The 16,647-nt window shown below is 41.3% G+C and overlaps 2 protein-coding genes across 2 annotated transcripts in view; both read left to right on the top strand.

Annotated features, from left to right (window-relative positions):
• The window catches only part of LOC117667875 (complement C4-like), a 104,193-nt gene that overhangs the window by 51,214 nt on the left and 36,332 nt on the right, over positions 1–16,647 (top strand). Inside the window, exons 20-23 of the mRNA XM_060693346.2 lie at positions 885–1,024; positions 5,338–5,547; positions 7,484–7,535; positions 15,685–15,774. Of these exons, the coding sequence (XP_060549329.2) occupies positions 885–1,024; positions 5,338–5,547; positions 7,484–7,535; positions 15,685–15,774 (492 nt within the window). The remainder of the gene's footprint in view (positions 1–884; positions 1,025–5,337; positions 5,548–7,483; positions 7,536–15,684; positions 15,775–16,647) is intronic.
• The window catches only part of LOC132712326 (uncharacterized), a 200,735-nt gene continuing 195,017 nt past the window's right edge, over positions 10,930–16,647 (top strand). The window contains exon 1 of the mRNA XM_087884136.1: positions 10,930–12,787. The gene's annotated coding sequence lies outside the window, so the exon portion shown is untranslated. The remainder of the gene's footprint in view (positions 12,788–16,647) is intronic.

Raw genomic sequence — 16,647 nt, 5'->3', positions numbered from 1 at the left:
AGGACTACCTGTGCTGGATTTTGCTCAGGGGTGTCAAACTCGATTTCATTGAGGGCCGCATCAGGGTTTTGTTTTCCCAGGTGTTGTGTGTGTGGCCAGCTCAACATCAATTGTTTTGGGGCGCTTGTGGCCCAAAGGCTCTGCCAGGGAAAACAGGCTCCCGAGCTCCGTTTCTGGCTGCAATGGCTTCTTGCAACCCTCTGCCAGTGAAAATGGAGCTCGGGAGGGCCGTGATGGACTCCTGCAGCCCTCCCAAGCTCCGTTTTCGCTGGCAGAGGCACTACAGGCCAGTTCTTCGCTGTTTCCAGGGCAGTCCCATGGGCCAAAGCCAGCGGTGGGTTTCACATTTTGTTACTACCAGTTCGCGGTGTGCACACGCCTGCCTTATGCACATGCGCCCAGCATTCTGCGTGTGCGCTTTGCTCACGCTTGTGCCTTCCGTGCATGCACCTGGCCTCAAAAACATGTCTAAATAGGACGGCATAGAGCCAGGGCAAGTGGGCGGCACCTGCAATTTCCGCTACCAGTTCGCCTGAACTGGTCCGAACTGGCTGAATCCCACCTCTGGCCAGAACTAAGCACCTCATGGGCTGGATCCAGCCTGCAGGCCTTGAGTTTGACACCCCTGATTTAGATGAACGGATAGTCTGATCCATCTTCAGGCCCTTCTTAGATTTTTTTTCTTCCTGTTTCTCCCTGTGTCAGGATTTTCCCAGTCAAATGGAGGCTTTTCAGTTCAAAATCTAAACTTCCGGTAACATACTTATGTTTCCTTAGCTCCATGCCTTGCTTATTTCTTTTTTTTGTTTTTGTTTAGTAATAAGACTTCCATTATTATCCAGCTGCTTCTCTTGGCTAATGCTCAGTTCTTCGTGTGTTTTTAGGAATTTGTGTTTCAGAACCTTTCAAAGTTACAGTCTTCCAAGAGTTCCACATTTCTCTCCGGCTGCCATACTCCGTGAAACAGTTTGAACAGATAGAGCTTCGTCCAGTGTTATATAACTACCAACCTAATCCACTCAGCGTAAGTGATGTGCAAATCCATACAATGATGCAAAAAATATTGCAGGTTAATATTACGATGAAGCCAGATCGGTTTCTAGAATATTGGGTTTTGTGGGCATTGAATTAGAAAAGGAATATAGGAAATTAATACCATACATACAGTATATCACAGAAGTGAGTATACCCACTCACATTTTGTAAACATTTCAGTATATCTTTTCATGTGACAACACTGAAGAAATGACATTTGGCTACAATGTAAAGCAGTGAGAATACAGCTTGTATAACAGTGTAAATGTGCTGTCCCCTCAAAATAATGCAACACACAGCCATTAATGTCTAAACTGCTGGCAACAAAAGTGAGTAAGTGATAATGTCCAAATAGGGTCCAAGTAGCCATTTTCCCTCCCTGGTGTCATGTGACTCATTAGTGGTACAAGGTCTCAGGTGTGAAGAGGGAGCAGGTGTGTTAATTTTGGTGTTATCTCTTTCACTCTCTCATACTGGTCACTGGAAGTTCAACATGGCACCTCATGGCAATGAACTAAGGCTCTGAGGATCTGAAAAAACTGTCAACCATGGTGAGGCCTGTTCTGAGTGGAACCTGTCCTGTTAAACCGCTGTATGGTCTTGGCCATCATGCTGCAGCTCAGTTTCAGGGTCTTGGCAATGTTCTTATAGCCTAGACCCGTGATGGCACGCGGAGCCATATTAGTGGGCACGCCAGCTCAGCTCTGGGGCGCATGCGCGCACCGGCCAGCTGATTTTCGGGCCTTCTGGGCCCACCAGAAGTAGGGAAACAGGCTGTTTCCTGCCTCTGGAGGGCCTGAGGGGGTGTGGGGAAGGCCCGTTTTTCTTTCTTACCTGGTTCCAGATCCTCTCTGTGTATCTGGGAACGGTGAAAACAGCCTTTCCCACTCCCTTGGAGGCCCTACGGAGGCTGAAAGGGCCCATTTTCCCACTCCCGGTGGGACAGGAAGTGACGTTTTTTCCTGTTCCCCAGCCTCCAGAGACTCCTAGAGAGGCTCCTACAGACTCCTAGAGAGGTTCTGGAGGCTGGGGACAGCAAAAAATGTCACTTCCTGTCCCACCGGGAGTTGGGAAATGGGCCCTTTCAGCCTCCGTAGGGCCTCCAAGGGAGTGGGAAAGGCTGTTTTCGCCGTTCCCAAATACACAGAGAGGATCTGGAACCAGGTAAGAAAGAAAAACGGGCCTACCAGGCCATCATGTGCCAGGAGCGGGGAGGGGAGGGGGGAGGGGGAGGGGGTTGCATACACATGTGCGTGGGCACGTGCGCGCGCGACCCTCCCCCGCCCCCCCTCTCCTGGCACGCGATGGCAAAAAGGTTATCCATCACTGGCCTAGGCCATCTTTATGTAGAGCAACAATTTGTTTTTTCAGATCCTTAGAATCTGAAGCAGTGGTGAAATCCATTTTTTTTTACTACCGGTTCTGTGGGCGTGGCTTGGTGGGCATGGTGTGGCTTGGTGGGCATGGCAGGAGAAGGATACTGCAAAATCTCCATTCCCACCCCACTCCAGGGGAAGGATACTGCAAAATCCCCATTCCCTCCCCACTCCTGGGGGGAAGGATATTGCAAAATCTCCATTCTCACCCCGCTCTGGGGCCAGCCAGAGGTGGTATTTGCCGGTTCTCCAAACTACTCAAAATTTCCGCTACCGGTTCTCCAGAACCTGTCAGAATTTGCTGGATTTAACCCCTGATCTGAAGGTTTATAGTCCACCTTTATTTTTTATACACAACTCAAGGCGGTGAACATATACAAATACTCCTTCCTATTTTCCCCATAATAACAACCTTGTGTGGTGAGTGGGCTGAGAGAGAATGAGTGGCCCAGAGTAACCAGCTGGCTTTCCTTGCTAAATTGGGATTAGAATTCACCATCTCCAGTTTCTCACCCGGTGCCTGAACCACTAGACCACTAACCACTAATTTCATTGAGGGACGCATCAGGGCTGTGGTTGACCTTGAGGGGCTGGGGGGCATGACCGACTGGGTGGGTGTGGCTGACTGGGTGGGCATGGCCAGCTTGATGCCGCTCACTGGGTGTGGCCAACTGGGTGGGCATGGCCAGCTTGACACCACTCCCCAAACTGCTCTCATGTTTCCTATTCGCACTAGGTAGACCGGTCCAAAGTCACACTGGCCCAATGTTTCCTCATTGCATTGGGTAGACTGGGCCAAAGCAATGCGGGCCGGCCCCTTACATTTTCCAGGACAGCCCCATAGGCCGGATCCAGCCACATTGCAGGCCAGATCTGGCCCATAGGCCTTGTGTTTGACACCCCCACACTAGACTAAACTGGTGACTACAGGTTTGCCCCAGCCCATCCCTCCCCTTGGGACCAGCCCATTTTCAGACAACAGTTCCTCCTATGTGAAAAGATAGGATAATGAAATACCCGAAGACTGGATTGTAAAATTGATACCGTGTTTCCCCGAAAATAAGACCCTGTCTTATATTTTTTTGAACCCCGAAATAAGCGCATGGCCTTATTTTCGGGGAGGTCTTATTATTTTGGGGTGCGTGGAGCAAGATGGGGCTCGTCTTGCCGTCTTACCTGATTTCCAGCTCTGCGTTTAAGTATTTTTTGGGGGGGGGGCTTATTTTCGGGGAAACAGGGTAGAATTTATGGAAATGGTGAGGTTGACCAGTTTGGTCAGGGGAAAAACGAAGAAAGATTTTTTTCTGAAAGACTGGAAACCTTATAGAGTCTTTTGTTGAAAGCAGAAAAGACTGAATCGATGATTTATGGATTTGGGGACTAAAAGGATTAAAAGGAAAGGAAAAGAGAATTATAAAGGAAGAGGGGAAAAAGGAAGGGAGAGTAAGATGATAGCTATTCAATGCAAAGAAGGACAGAAACCATGATTTTATCTTTTCTTGATCTTATTTTTCCTTTCATTCTTTATACTTCTATTGTTTTTAAATAATTTTTAAAATATTTTTAAATTAAAAATTCCACAGGTAGTCCTCAACTTATCACCATTCATTTAGTGACCGTTTGAAGTGATGATGGTGCTGAAAAAAAATGACTTACGAACAGTCTTCACACAGTCCCTGTCAGGCCTGCCCCGATCTGATCCCTTAGGAAAGAAAAGCTTTTGACTCCATTTGGTTAAAGCAAAGGGTTCTTTTACTAAGGGTGTTGGTTGCAGTAAAGTCAAGCCAGCTCTGAAATCTTTCGTACTCATTAGATACAAAAATAAGGTGTAGGTTTGCCCCCAGCCCATCCCTCCCCCTGGGACCAGCCCATTTCCAGACAACCAGAGCTCACCAAGATTTTTTGAGAACTCTGAGATGTTTGTGGGTAATTTGCATATTTCTCATGATGCCTGTCCATGGGGTGCTGGTACAAACAGGATGCGGCTGCTCTGGTCCTTATCACCTGTGATTTCCCCCCATCCTAATTCCCATCACGTACACACAAAACTTTATTGCCCTCCTCCCCCCCTTTCCAGCTTTGATGGCAGGATGCCTGTGAGGCGCCAAGCCAAATCAGACAGCGCTGACTGTCGCACAATCATGTGATCAACATTTGGGTGCTTAGAAATCACTATGCATTTACAATGGTCAAACCATCCCAGGATCATGTGATTGCCATTTGCGACCTTCCTAGCCGGCTTACAATAAGCAAAGTCAATGTTGCAAGCCGGATTCACTTAAAAACTACAGGGATTTCTTAACCACCACAGCAAAACAGGTTGTAAAATCAGGCAGAACTCTCTTAAAGACCAACTTGCTTAGCGGTGGAAGTTCCTCTCCCAGTTGTGGTCGTAAGTCGAGGACCCCCTGCAATTTAGAAAAATAAGGACAAGCAGAAATGTATGAGTCACCATCTCAGTTTCAGTACCAGAGCAGTGTCAGAGTTTCTTGCAAAAATCAAATCCAGAAGCTCTCACAGATAACTGATTCAGCAGGATTCATTAACTTCTCTTTATATACATAATAACAGATGAATAAATGTACAATGCCAATAGCAGATTCTTCCAACCTGGTAGCAGTTACAAGCAAAACACAAGCAGAGGAGAGAACAGCAGAGATGGGTTTCTAATTTCAGTTCAGGAGACAGACTAGTTTCAGTTTCTCTGCACAGACTCAGAAGCTGCAGACTAAGACACGCCCTGGCTCCAGTTTGTCTCAGCTCTCTCATTGGCTGACTTAGCTGCTATGCCTATACATTGGCTGACATTGTTACTACTGTATGTCTTCCCAGTCATGAATATTCTGACAAGCAGCTGCTTGGTTGTTCTTGGAAAAGACGTTGAATATTTAAACAGATCTTGTTTCTCCTTTTTTTTTTGACATAGGTCTTAGTATATCTGGAGCCAGCTGAAGGGATCTGTTCCCCTGCAACACTTGGACCAGCACGGAAACGGAAGGTGGAGGTTCCAGGGAACTCCGCAATTCCCATGCCCTTCGTTCTGGTGCCCATGGGGGCGAGTGACATCCCCATCACTGTTGTTGCTGTTGGCGAATGGGGGATAGGGGACAAGGTTTCCAAGAAATTACGGGTCGAGGTAAGAAGCTTCAATTACAGCACACAGGGTGACAAGCGCTCCATAATCTTGCTCCAGGTGCAAAATGGTGTTAAGTCAGGATAACGAATCTTCCAAAATCACAAAACTGCTTCTCGTTTATTTTGGCCGTGTCACAAGGGGAAAGAAAGCATGTTAGGATGAGTTAGCGGTAAAAGAAAAAAAGGAAACCAGATCGCCAAAGAACACGGTGGCTGCACACCATCAAAGCTGACTCCAGACAGAGCATAAAACAACTCAAAGAAATAGTGCAAGATTGGAAGATGTGGAGAGACCGGACTCATAGAATTGCCAAGAGACAGACACAATTGAATTGATAACTACTACTACTACTACTACTTCCTTCTTCCTCCTCCTCCTCCTCCTCCTCCTCCTCCTCCTCCTCCTCCTCCTCCTCCTCCTCCTCCTCCTCCTCCTCCTCCTCTTCTTCTTCTTCTTCTTCTTCTTCTTCTCCTTCTCTACTATTAATCTTGTCATCGTTCCTATCACCCATCTCCTCCCACTTATGACTGTAACCTTGTTGCTGGTATCCTTACGATTTATATTGACTCTTTCCTAATATGATTTGATTGCTTATTTGTACCTACAGTATGACTATCATTAAGTGTTGTACTTTATGATTCTTGACGAATGTATCTTTTCTTTTATGTACACTGAGAGTGTATGCACCAAGACAAATTCCTTGTGTGTCCAATCACACTTGGCCAATAAAGAATTCTATTCTATTCGATTCGATTCGATTCGATTCGATTCAATTCAATTCAATTCAATTCAATTCAATTCAATTCAATTCTCCTCCTCCTCCTCCTCCTCTTTCTTCTTTCTTCTTTCTTCTGCATGGTTTTAGTTTGCCTTTACATTAGCAATTCTCCCAAAACACAATCTTTTGATAAAAGAAAATTCTGCCATGAAGTATCAAAAATCTTTCTCTCCCAGTTTAATTTTTGACTAGGACTCAGGGGGTGAAACCACCTTCTTCTTCTTCTTCTTCTTCTTCTTCTTCTTCTTCTTCTTCTTCTTCTTCTTCTTCTTCTTCTTCTTCTTCTTCTTCTTCTTCCTCTTCCTCTTCCTCTTCCTCTTCCTCTTCCTCTTCCTCTTCCTCCTCTTCCTCTTCCTCTTCCTCTTCTTCATCCTCTTCTTCCTTCTCCTCCTCCTCCTCCACCATCACCATCACCATCATCATCAACTCTTCTCCAAGCCAAGGATTAAACTTGCCTTTTGAATGGGGTGCTGTATGGTATATTGCCAAAGTCAGAGGAAGGAGGATCAGAAATGGCAAGGAAATCCTGGCTGATTCCACTCTTAATAGTAGCTAAACATAGCAATTTCAAATGAAAAAGGCTTCGCAAATCCTGCTAAAATGCAAAAAACAACAACAACAACCACATCACCAAATTTACAAAGCAATTTTATAGGGTTTTTCTGGATTAGAGACAAAGAGATACAAATATCCCGCAGCTTTTATGCAAAATTCTCCAGACAGATGACCACATTTGCTAGTTGTGCTTATATTTATCGCGCCTACTTGGTTCACAAATGCCATTCATCTTTTATCACTTGATAATAATAGCTGCATAACCATGTAAAAATTGGAACTGGAAGAGAACTAGATGGAACTAAAGATTGCAATTAAAGGAGAAGAAGGTTCAAACTCAAGTTTGCTTCTTTATAGATTCACTTCTTCATAAAGTTCTTTTCTTTTTCTTTATTATTTTTTCTTTCTGTTCTTTTTCTCAATTTCCTTTGTTTCTTTCCTTTCTGCACCTTCTACTTCGCCTTTTTATTCTTTTAGGGTTTTTTAGTTTGATAGATGTGTTTTTATTATTGTAATTATAATTCTTAATAAAAAATACTATTTTTTTTTTAAAAAAGAACCTGATGCTTAGTCACACCTGTTTCATTTCTTCTCCCTTTTCAGAAAGAGGGTGCCATCAGTATAGAAGAATATACCATTCCTCTGGAAAGCAAAAGTAAGATGGGATGGAGCTCATTAAATGGCTTGTGTGTGAGGTGCTGTCGCCGGGGCAGGGTGGGGGGGGGTGGGGAGTGATTTTCATATATTAATTTATTATATGACTCTTATTAGTTTTATTGTTTTTATATGGGGTGGCTCAGTGGCTAAGACGCTGAGCTTGTTGATCGAAAGATCGGCAGTTCAGCGGTTCGAATCCCTAGTGCCACGTAACGGGGTGAGCTTCCGTTACTTGTCCCAGCTTCTGCCAACCTAGCAGTTCGAAAGCACGTTAAAAAAATGCAAGTAGACTTCCGGTTTCCTTGTCTTCGGCGACGGCGGCGCTCTTTGAAGCTCCGCCAGCCCCGCCGCCTGTAGAGCCGCTTCGCGATCGAGAAGCGGCTCGAAAACTTCAAAATCCTGAGGATTATTGGAGGAGAGATAGCAGGGCACAGGTCGAGCCCCTGTAACCCCCCAGGGAATTGTTTCTGGGGAGGAAACAGGCGCGGCTCCCTTCCAACCTGCTGAGACTCCGGGCGGCGTGGGACGATTCTGCTTCTGCAGAACAAGCCGGCTGCAGGAAACTTAAAGCGAAAGAACCAGCTTTAATAAACAGCGAAACTACCTGAATCCTGAAATTTGGAAACGCAAGTATTAGCACTTTGTTGACTTTTCAATTTGAGAAAATGCGAGTGAGTGAAAGTGCTTTGAAAAAACATGGCGCCTAGCTTCAGAGTTAACGAGCCAGCGAGTGTGGATTGGTGAAGTTACTTTGTTTTGCTACAAAGTTTCCAAGTTGCTACTAAGCTGCCTTGCTTGTTACAAGAGAAATAACTCGGAAATTTTTTCCCTTTTCAATATTGGACTTTGCTTTATTTTAACCCTTGTTTGATCAAATCTGGGGGACTTTTTTAGAAGTCTTTGTGCAGGAGGGAAAGGAAAAGGAACCTCCCTCTTTAGAAAAACTAGATCACGAGCCAGGATGGCTTCAAAGAAGCAGGAAGGGAAGGCATTAGGGGGGGGATCCCCCACACACAAACAGCAAACGCAACTTCCCCCTGCTCAACAGCTACAAACTCAGAAAAAAGAATTTGATGTGGCAGATTTAAAAGAATTTATTTCTAAAACTTTGGATGATAAATTTCAAGAATCACAACAGGAACTTCAAAAATCACATCAGGAATTTTTGCAGGAAATTAATGAAATTAAAGACATGGTGAAACAGAATCAAATTATGGTGACCAAAAAAATATCAGAAGTGGCGTCTGGCCTGGCAGATTTTATTGGGAAAGTTGATTTTAAAGTTGAAGAATTTAAATCAGAAGTTAATGTTAGGATGAAAGACAATGATTATAAAATTGATGAAGTTGACAATAAAATGCAGAGAATTGAAGATGAGATTGTTATGATACAATTCCGGGCGATGGAATTTGCCATACGGCTTCGGGGAATTCGAGAGGAGGAAAGACAGGACTTGAGACAAGTTTGCTCTGAAGCCCTGGCTAAGATTCTACAAGTTAATCCTGATTTGGTATTTCATAAAATAGATAAAATTTACAGAGTGAACTCTTGGGTGGCCAGGCAAAGACAATTACCCAGAGATGTGGTCATATACTTTACTGAGAGAGAAATTAGAAATGATATCCTGCAAAAATCTTTCCACACCTCTATACAAGTGGGGGGCTCACGGCTTGTAATTTTTAAAGAGTTACCTCCTAAAATGCTGAAAGCTAGAAAAGAATTTGGTTTTCTTGTTAAGGAATTGAAAAATTTACAGATACCCTTCCGGTGGGATGCACCAGCTGGGGTAATTTTCAGATATAAGGGAGAAGGATATCGGTTGAATACCGTGGAGAAGGCGCAACACTTTTACAGTACTATTCTTATGGAAAGAACACCATCTCCACGTACATCTACAGTTCTGGAGATTAAGGAGAGTGAAGAGAGGCAATTGAAAGAACAGTCTAAGCAGGAATTAGAAAACGTGCAAGGTGCAGAAGGAGGTATTCTGAGTGAGCCATCGCTGGATTCTTCTCCAATTTTGGATTTGATTCAGTTGACTGAAGTTAAAGATCAACGTATAACTAGAGCTCAATCCAAGCTACTTAAACAGAAGCAACAACAACAACAGGAAAGACAAGACAAGAAGGCAGTTAAGAGCACTACACAAGAGATTGGCGCTATGGGAGGAGCGAGATCGAAGCTTGTGGATGAACTTCAAGCATATTGCTCCGCGCTCCATGAAGAGGTCAATGACCTTTAAGTGTTTATCTTGGAATGTCAATGGGTTGAATTCAGCACAGAAAAGGAAAAAATTATTTACATATTTGAAACAATTTAATAATGATATAATATGTTTACAAGAAACGCACATTACAACTCAAGATCAAAAATATTTGATAAACTCAAAACTAGGAGCACATTATATATCTTCAACTTCGCAGAAAAAGAATGGTGTGGTTATTTATGTAAATAAAAAATTAACAGCAAAAGTTATAGAAGTAGATCAAGATGGTAGATTTGTAGCAATTGAATTGTTTACAGCAAATGGACAAATTCTTTTGATTGGAATTTATGCTCCCAACCAACAACAGGATTATTTTTACAAGATGTTACATACTAAAATATTGCAATGGGACTACAGATCTATTTTAATTATGGGAGATTGGAATGGAGTAATTGATTCTAAATTAGATAAAAAGAGCTTGGCAAAGTCTAGAATTAGATTACCACAGACCTTTTTTGATATGAAAGAAGATATGGAACTAAAAGATGTTTGGAGAATACATAACCCAAATGAATTGGATTACACTTTTTTTTCTGATAGACATAGATCTTTTTCTAGGATTGATTTTATCTTGTTGTCAAATGATCTACTTGTTAAGACAAAAAGAACAAAGATTTTTCCAAGAATTTTGACTGATCATAGTCCTGTATGGATAGAAATCGAGATGGATAAGGTTGAGAGACGTTCTTGGAGATTAAATGAGAACCTGTTTAGATATGAAAAAAATATAATAGAACTTAAAAAGCATTTGAAAGAATTTTTTGAAATAAATTTGAATAAAGGTACCCCAGTTGAAATTGTTTGGGATGCAAGTAAAGCTTATATGAGAGGGGTACTTATCTACATGAATTCTAAACATAGACTGTTCCGACAAAAGAAAAGATCTGAGTTGGAAATGGAAATAAAGAATAAAGAACAGTTACTTATTAAAAACCCAACAGATGAAAGAATACGAAGTGCTATAAAACTTTTGAAAGATCAATTTCAAATGCTTATGGCGGAACAAGTTGCAACAAGTTTACAATACGCGAAGCATAATACATTTTGCAATGCTAATAAACCGGGCAGATGGTTGGCTTACACATTGAGGAAAAAACAAAGTATACGGACTATTGATAGTATTGATATTGGAGGGAAAGAAATCTTTCAACAAAAACTAATTAAAGAAGCTTTTGTGGATTATTACACTAAACTATATGCCAAAGATGAGGTGCAGAATGGACTTATAGAAAAATATTTAAAGGATAAGAGAGTTACAAAAATTACTGATCAACAAAAGGAAAGAATGAATTATCCTATAACAGAGGAGGAGATAACAGCAGCAATTAAACAGCTAAAAACAGCCAAAGCTCCTGGCACGGATGGTTTGACTGCAGTGTACTATAAAACTTTACAAGCTGAAATGGTGGGACAACTTAGAGATTTATTTTGCAATATTCAACAAGGGGGTAAAATACCCCCATCCTGGACAACTGCTTATATATCTTTGATACCAAAGGAACAAGTTGGTCCTAAAAAACCAGAGAACTACAGACCAATATCTCTTTTGAATACAGACTATAAAATTTACGCGAAGGTATTAGCCAACAGGTTGATGCCAGTAATCCAAAAGGTGATTCATGAGGACCAAGCGGGATTTATTGAGGGTAGATACATGAAGGACAATGTAAGGCAAGTAATAGACTTATTGGAATATCTTGATAAGAATAAACAGACTTCTGCAGTGCTGGTCTTTTTGGATGCGGAGAAGGCCTTTGATAGAGTGGATTGGAATTTTCTACTAAAGACTTTAAAAAAGATGGGCTTTGGGGACCAGTTTACACAGGCAATCTCAGCAATTTATCAAGAGCAAAAAGCACAGATTATTATTAATGGAAGTTTGACGACAGAGTTTAAAATTGAAAAAGGAACAAGACAGGGATGTCCGTTGTCCCCACTTTTATTTATTTTAACATTGGAAGTCTTGCTAAATACAATACGGGACTCAAAAATTTTGAAAGGCATAATGATAAGGCAAGAGGATTATAGAGTAAAGGCATTTGCAGATGATCTGGTGGTTACCCTATCACAACCAATGGAATCAATAATCTTGATGAACGACATTATACAAGACTATGGTAGAGTTTCAGGTTTCAGAGTGAACTCAAAAAAGACTAAAATGATAGTCAAAAATATGACACAAGATCGTAAATATGAGTTTGAAAGGAGGGCAGGTTTTGAAATTGTACCTAAGGTAAAATATCTTGGAGTTCAGGTTGCAGAATCAAACATGAAATTGTTTCAAAATAACTATGAGGTGTTGTGGCGAGAGGCTCAGAAAGACATGGAGACTTGGAAAAAGCTGCAACTGTCTTTACTTGGAAGAATAGCAGCAGTTAAGATGAACATTTTGCCAAGATTTCTGTTTTTGTTTCAAATGATTCCGGTGCTTAAAAGTGATAAACAACTGAAAGTTTGGCAAACTGGACTTAATAAGTTTGTCTGGAACGAGAAAAAGCCGAGAGTGAAATTGAAAATTATGCAAGATGTTCCAGAAAGAGGAGGCCTTAAACTTCCAAACCTACAGTTATATTATGATGCAGCAGCTTTAACTTTAACAAGTGATTGGTTTGGAAGTAAAAAGGCTGGAATATTGAATGCAGAAAGTTTTGATCTTGAATTTGGATGGCATGCTTACCTATTTTATGATGACAAAGTTGATAAAGTATTTAAAAGTCATATACTTAGAGATTCTTTGATGAGAGTTTGGAAGAAGCACCGACTCAAATGGGATTATAAAATACCGCTATGGCTGGATCTTGGTCATACCTTGTGGAATACAAATATAATGTCACTCGGGGGGTTTTTATACAAAGAGGTTCTTTTTACAGATGCGGGCAGATGGCAGTTGAAGACATTGCAGACACTGTTGGACGAAGGGATTAATTTAACCTGGTTACAATATAATCAATTACAACTGAGATGGAAAGAGGACCAAAAAACTGGTATTATGTTGCATGAGGAAGAATTGGTTAGACATATAAGAGAGAAAGGTCCAATGCATATTAAAAGGCTTTACAATGTTTTGCTAGAAAGGGATTCAGAAACGGAATTAGTTAAAGATTGTATGATTAAGTGGGCACAAAATTTTGAAGAACCAGTGATGTTGGAAACATGGGAAAAAATTTGGGTTCAGAATGTTAAATTTACACAGTCGCAGAATCTGAGGGAAAATTTCTATAAAATGTTTTATAGATGGCATCTAGATCCTAAAAAGTTGTCATGTATGTACCCTAATGTTCAGCCAAAATGTTGGAGATGTGAATGTTTGGATGCTACGTATTATCATGTTTGGTGGACCTGTAGGAAAGTTAAGGCTTTTTGGATAAAAATATGGTGGGTCATGCAGAATGTTTTGAAGAAAAAAATTCAATTTTCTCCACAATTGTTTTTATTGGGCATAGTTAAGGGTTTTACACGGGATGAAACAAAATTAATATTGTATATGATAACAGCAGCAAGATTGTTGATAGGTAAATATTGGAAGAATGAAGCTTTGCCTACTATCGAGGAATGGACTTCGAAGATGGCCAGTTTTGCAGAGATGGCGAAGATTTCAGCATATTTAAAAGATTGTTCACAAGAGACTTATGAATGGGAATGGAAAAGGTGGATAGAATATGTTCAGAACAAATACCAAATTAGAAAGTATCAAATAGCTTTTATTTGAAAACAATGTATTAGAAATATTTTAATATAAAGAGACAAAGAGGGAAAATTATGTAGGGGGAGGGATGGGTTCAGGTATACATATCAGTGTTATTAGTTATGAGTACATAATAGGGAAGTCTGGGGGGGGGAGGGTTAGGGAGGGTTAGGGAGGACGGGAAGTTTGGGGAGGGAGGTGGGGGGGTGAAAAAAAAAGGGGTGAAAATGTAATTGTAAAACTTTTGCAATAAAAAAAAAAAAAAAAAAATGCAAGTAGAAAAATAGGGACCACCTTTGGTGGGAAGGTAACAGCGTTCCTTGCGCCTTTGGCATTGAGTCATGCCGGCCACATGACCATGGAGACGTCTTCGGACAGCGCTGGCTCTTCAGCTTTGAAATGGAGATGAGCACCATAGAGCCCTAGAGCCGGGAACGACTAGCATATATGTGCGAGGGGAACCTTTACCTTTAAGCCGCCTTGAGTTTCCATGTGCAAATAGGCAGCAATATAAATTCCATAAATAAATAAATAAATAAGAAAGACGTTGGGTCAGTGGTAAAAATTTTATTGACTACTTCAGGGAACAGACCCGCAAAGAATTGGAGTTCATTACTCCATAGCACTTAAGTCCTGTCCACTACAGGTAGTCCTTGATTTATGACCACAATTGAGCCCCAAATTTCCAATGCTAAGTGAGATAGTTGTGCAGTGAGTTTTGCCCCATTCTACAACCTTTCTTGCCACAGGTGGGAAGCGAATCACTGCAGTTGTTAAGTGAGTCACACGGTTGTTAAGAGAATCTGGCTTCCCTATATAACTTTGCTTGTCAGAAAGTCACAAAACATGACCTGGGGACACTGCAACTGTCATAAATATGAGTCAATTACCAAGTCTCTGAATTTTGAGCACCTGACCACGGGGATGCAACATTCAGAGATGTATCTGCTGTAAAAATAGCCCATGTTGAACTGTTTGGTACAGTCAAACATCAGTACAAGAAATCTTTTAGGACATTTTGTATTATGTCCTAAACCCTTCCATGATAGATTTTTAAAGTCATAAAATGTTTTATAAAATTTGCCAAATTTAAATCCCATGAGAGATTCATGGGTCCCAGAATTTGGATGCTTTCTGTAAACTAGCCCATTTGAAGTATCTTGGTTCAAAACATTTTTTTTTATTTTTTAATTTGATTTATATGCCGCCCTTCTCCGGAGACTCAGGGCGGCTTACAATGCGTTAAGCAATAGCCTTCATACTTTTGTATATTTATACAAAGTCAGCTTATTGCCCCCACAAACTGGGCCTCATTTTACCTACCTTAGAAAGGATGAAAGGCTGAGTCAACCTTGAGCCTGGCGAGATTCGATCTTACTTTAATTGCAGACAGCTGGTGTTAATCACAATGCTTTCAGTCTGCTGAGCCACCAGGCCCTTCATTTTACCCTATGGTGCACCATTTCACCCAGTTAAAGATAATTGGAATGGAATGGAATGGAATAGAGCATGGATGGGATGGGATGGGATGGGATGGGAAGGGAAGGGAAGGGAAGGAAAGGAAAGGAAAGGAAAGGGAAGGAAAGGAAAGGAAAGGAAAGGGAAGGGGAAGGGGAAGGGGAAGGGGAAGGGGAAGGGGAAGGGGAAGGGGAAGGGGAAAGGAAAGGAATGGAATGGAATGGAATGGAATGGAATGGAATGGAATGGAATGGAATGGAATGGAATGGAATAGAATAGAATAGAATAGAATAGAATAGAATAGAATAGAATAGAATAGAATAGAATAGAATAGAATAGAATAGAATAGAATAGAATAGAATAGAATAGAATAGAACAGAATTCTTTATTGGCCAAATATGATTGGACACACAGGAATGACAGGAATCAGAGTTTTTATGGTACATAGTTTCCACTGGCTAAATAACATGTTGCCTGTTCTTTAATTTGGCTATGAGGAAGGGCTAATGGACTAGAAAGGAAAAGTTACACAGTTACTACCCTTAGCCACTAGAAATTTCTTCTGATCAGTCCTTCTATACCTGTTCCAACATCTGGCATGTCTGGGTGAAGGATGGTATTTCTGAGGGGGAGAGGAAGCTAGCAGAGGCATGATTTCTAAACGATTTGCGAGGACTTTAGAAAATGCTGCATGGGAGCAATATGGAGTTGATTTTTTACCATCTTTGTTTGGATTAGACGATGCCGCCAAATATCTGAAGATTTCAGGTGAATTGCCATCCAACGCCATTCCTGATGGAGACTTCAAGATGAGCGTCCGTCTGACAGGTGAAGAGCAAATTTGAGGTTTTTGATGCCAAGTCTGCTTAGCTTTCTATTCACTACCAGGGCTGCAGTGGTGTAATTTCAGATAAGTTTCCCCAACCAGGCCCTCTTAGCAGAATAATAGCCTAATATAGTTGGAAGGGAGCTTGGAGGTCTTCTAGTCCAACCCCCCTCCTCAAGCAGGAAACCCTACACCACTTTAGAGAAATGGTTATCCAACATCTTCTTAAAAACTTCCAGTGTTGGAACACCCACAGCTTCTGGAGGCAAGTCGTTCCACTGATTAATTGTTCTAACTAACACGAAAGTTTGTGTCTGAAGTTGCCTTGCAAGAGCTATTTAGATATTCTTTAGATGCTAACATATATTGTTCTACTGGTTTCAAACGGAGATAGCCAGCATCGCTGTTATGTTGCTTATTTTTACTGAGCAGACTCCGATCCAACTTTGCTGGCTCATATTGCAGCAAAATGAGCTGGAAATAAATTTATTTTTATTTTATTTTATTTTATTTCGAATTTATATACCGCACCTTCTCCCAAGGGACTCAGGGCGGTGTACAGCCAGATAAAAACATACAATACAAACATTAAAAATAATTAAAAGAATATATATTAATTTGGCCCCAGTATAAAATTGAATAAAGGAATAAAAATAAATATTATCTGCGAAAAAGAGGGGACGTTTCCCAGCCTGGTCCCCAAGTTGATGCGCCTGGCAGTTCAATCCTATTTTAGAAGTGAAGCTAAGAAGCAGCTTCCATTGGACTTGTCCGGCTTTCATTACAGCTAGTCCTCGACTTACGATCCCAATTAGCCCATTGCTAAGTGGTACGGTCATAAAGTGAGTCATCACATGACCATGCCCGATGAAGAC

Source organism: Pantherophis guttatus, chromosome 2, assembly GCF_059756535.1.
Source record: "Pantherophis guttatus breed Tessera chromosome 2, ASM5975653v1, whole genome shotgun sequence".
Lineage (NCBI taxonomy): Eukaryota > Metazoa > Chordata > Lepidosauria > Squamata > Colubridae > Pantherophis > Pantherophis guttatus.
The sequence above is the reverse complement of the archived record's forward strand: the minus strand, read 5'-3'. Positions and strand labels throughout refer to the sequence as shown.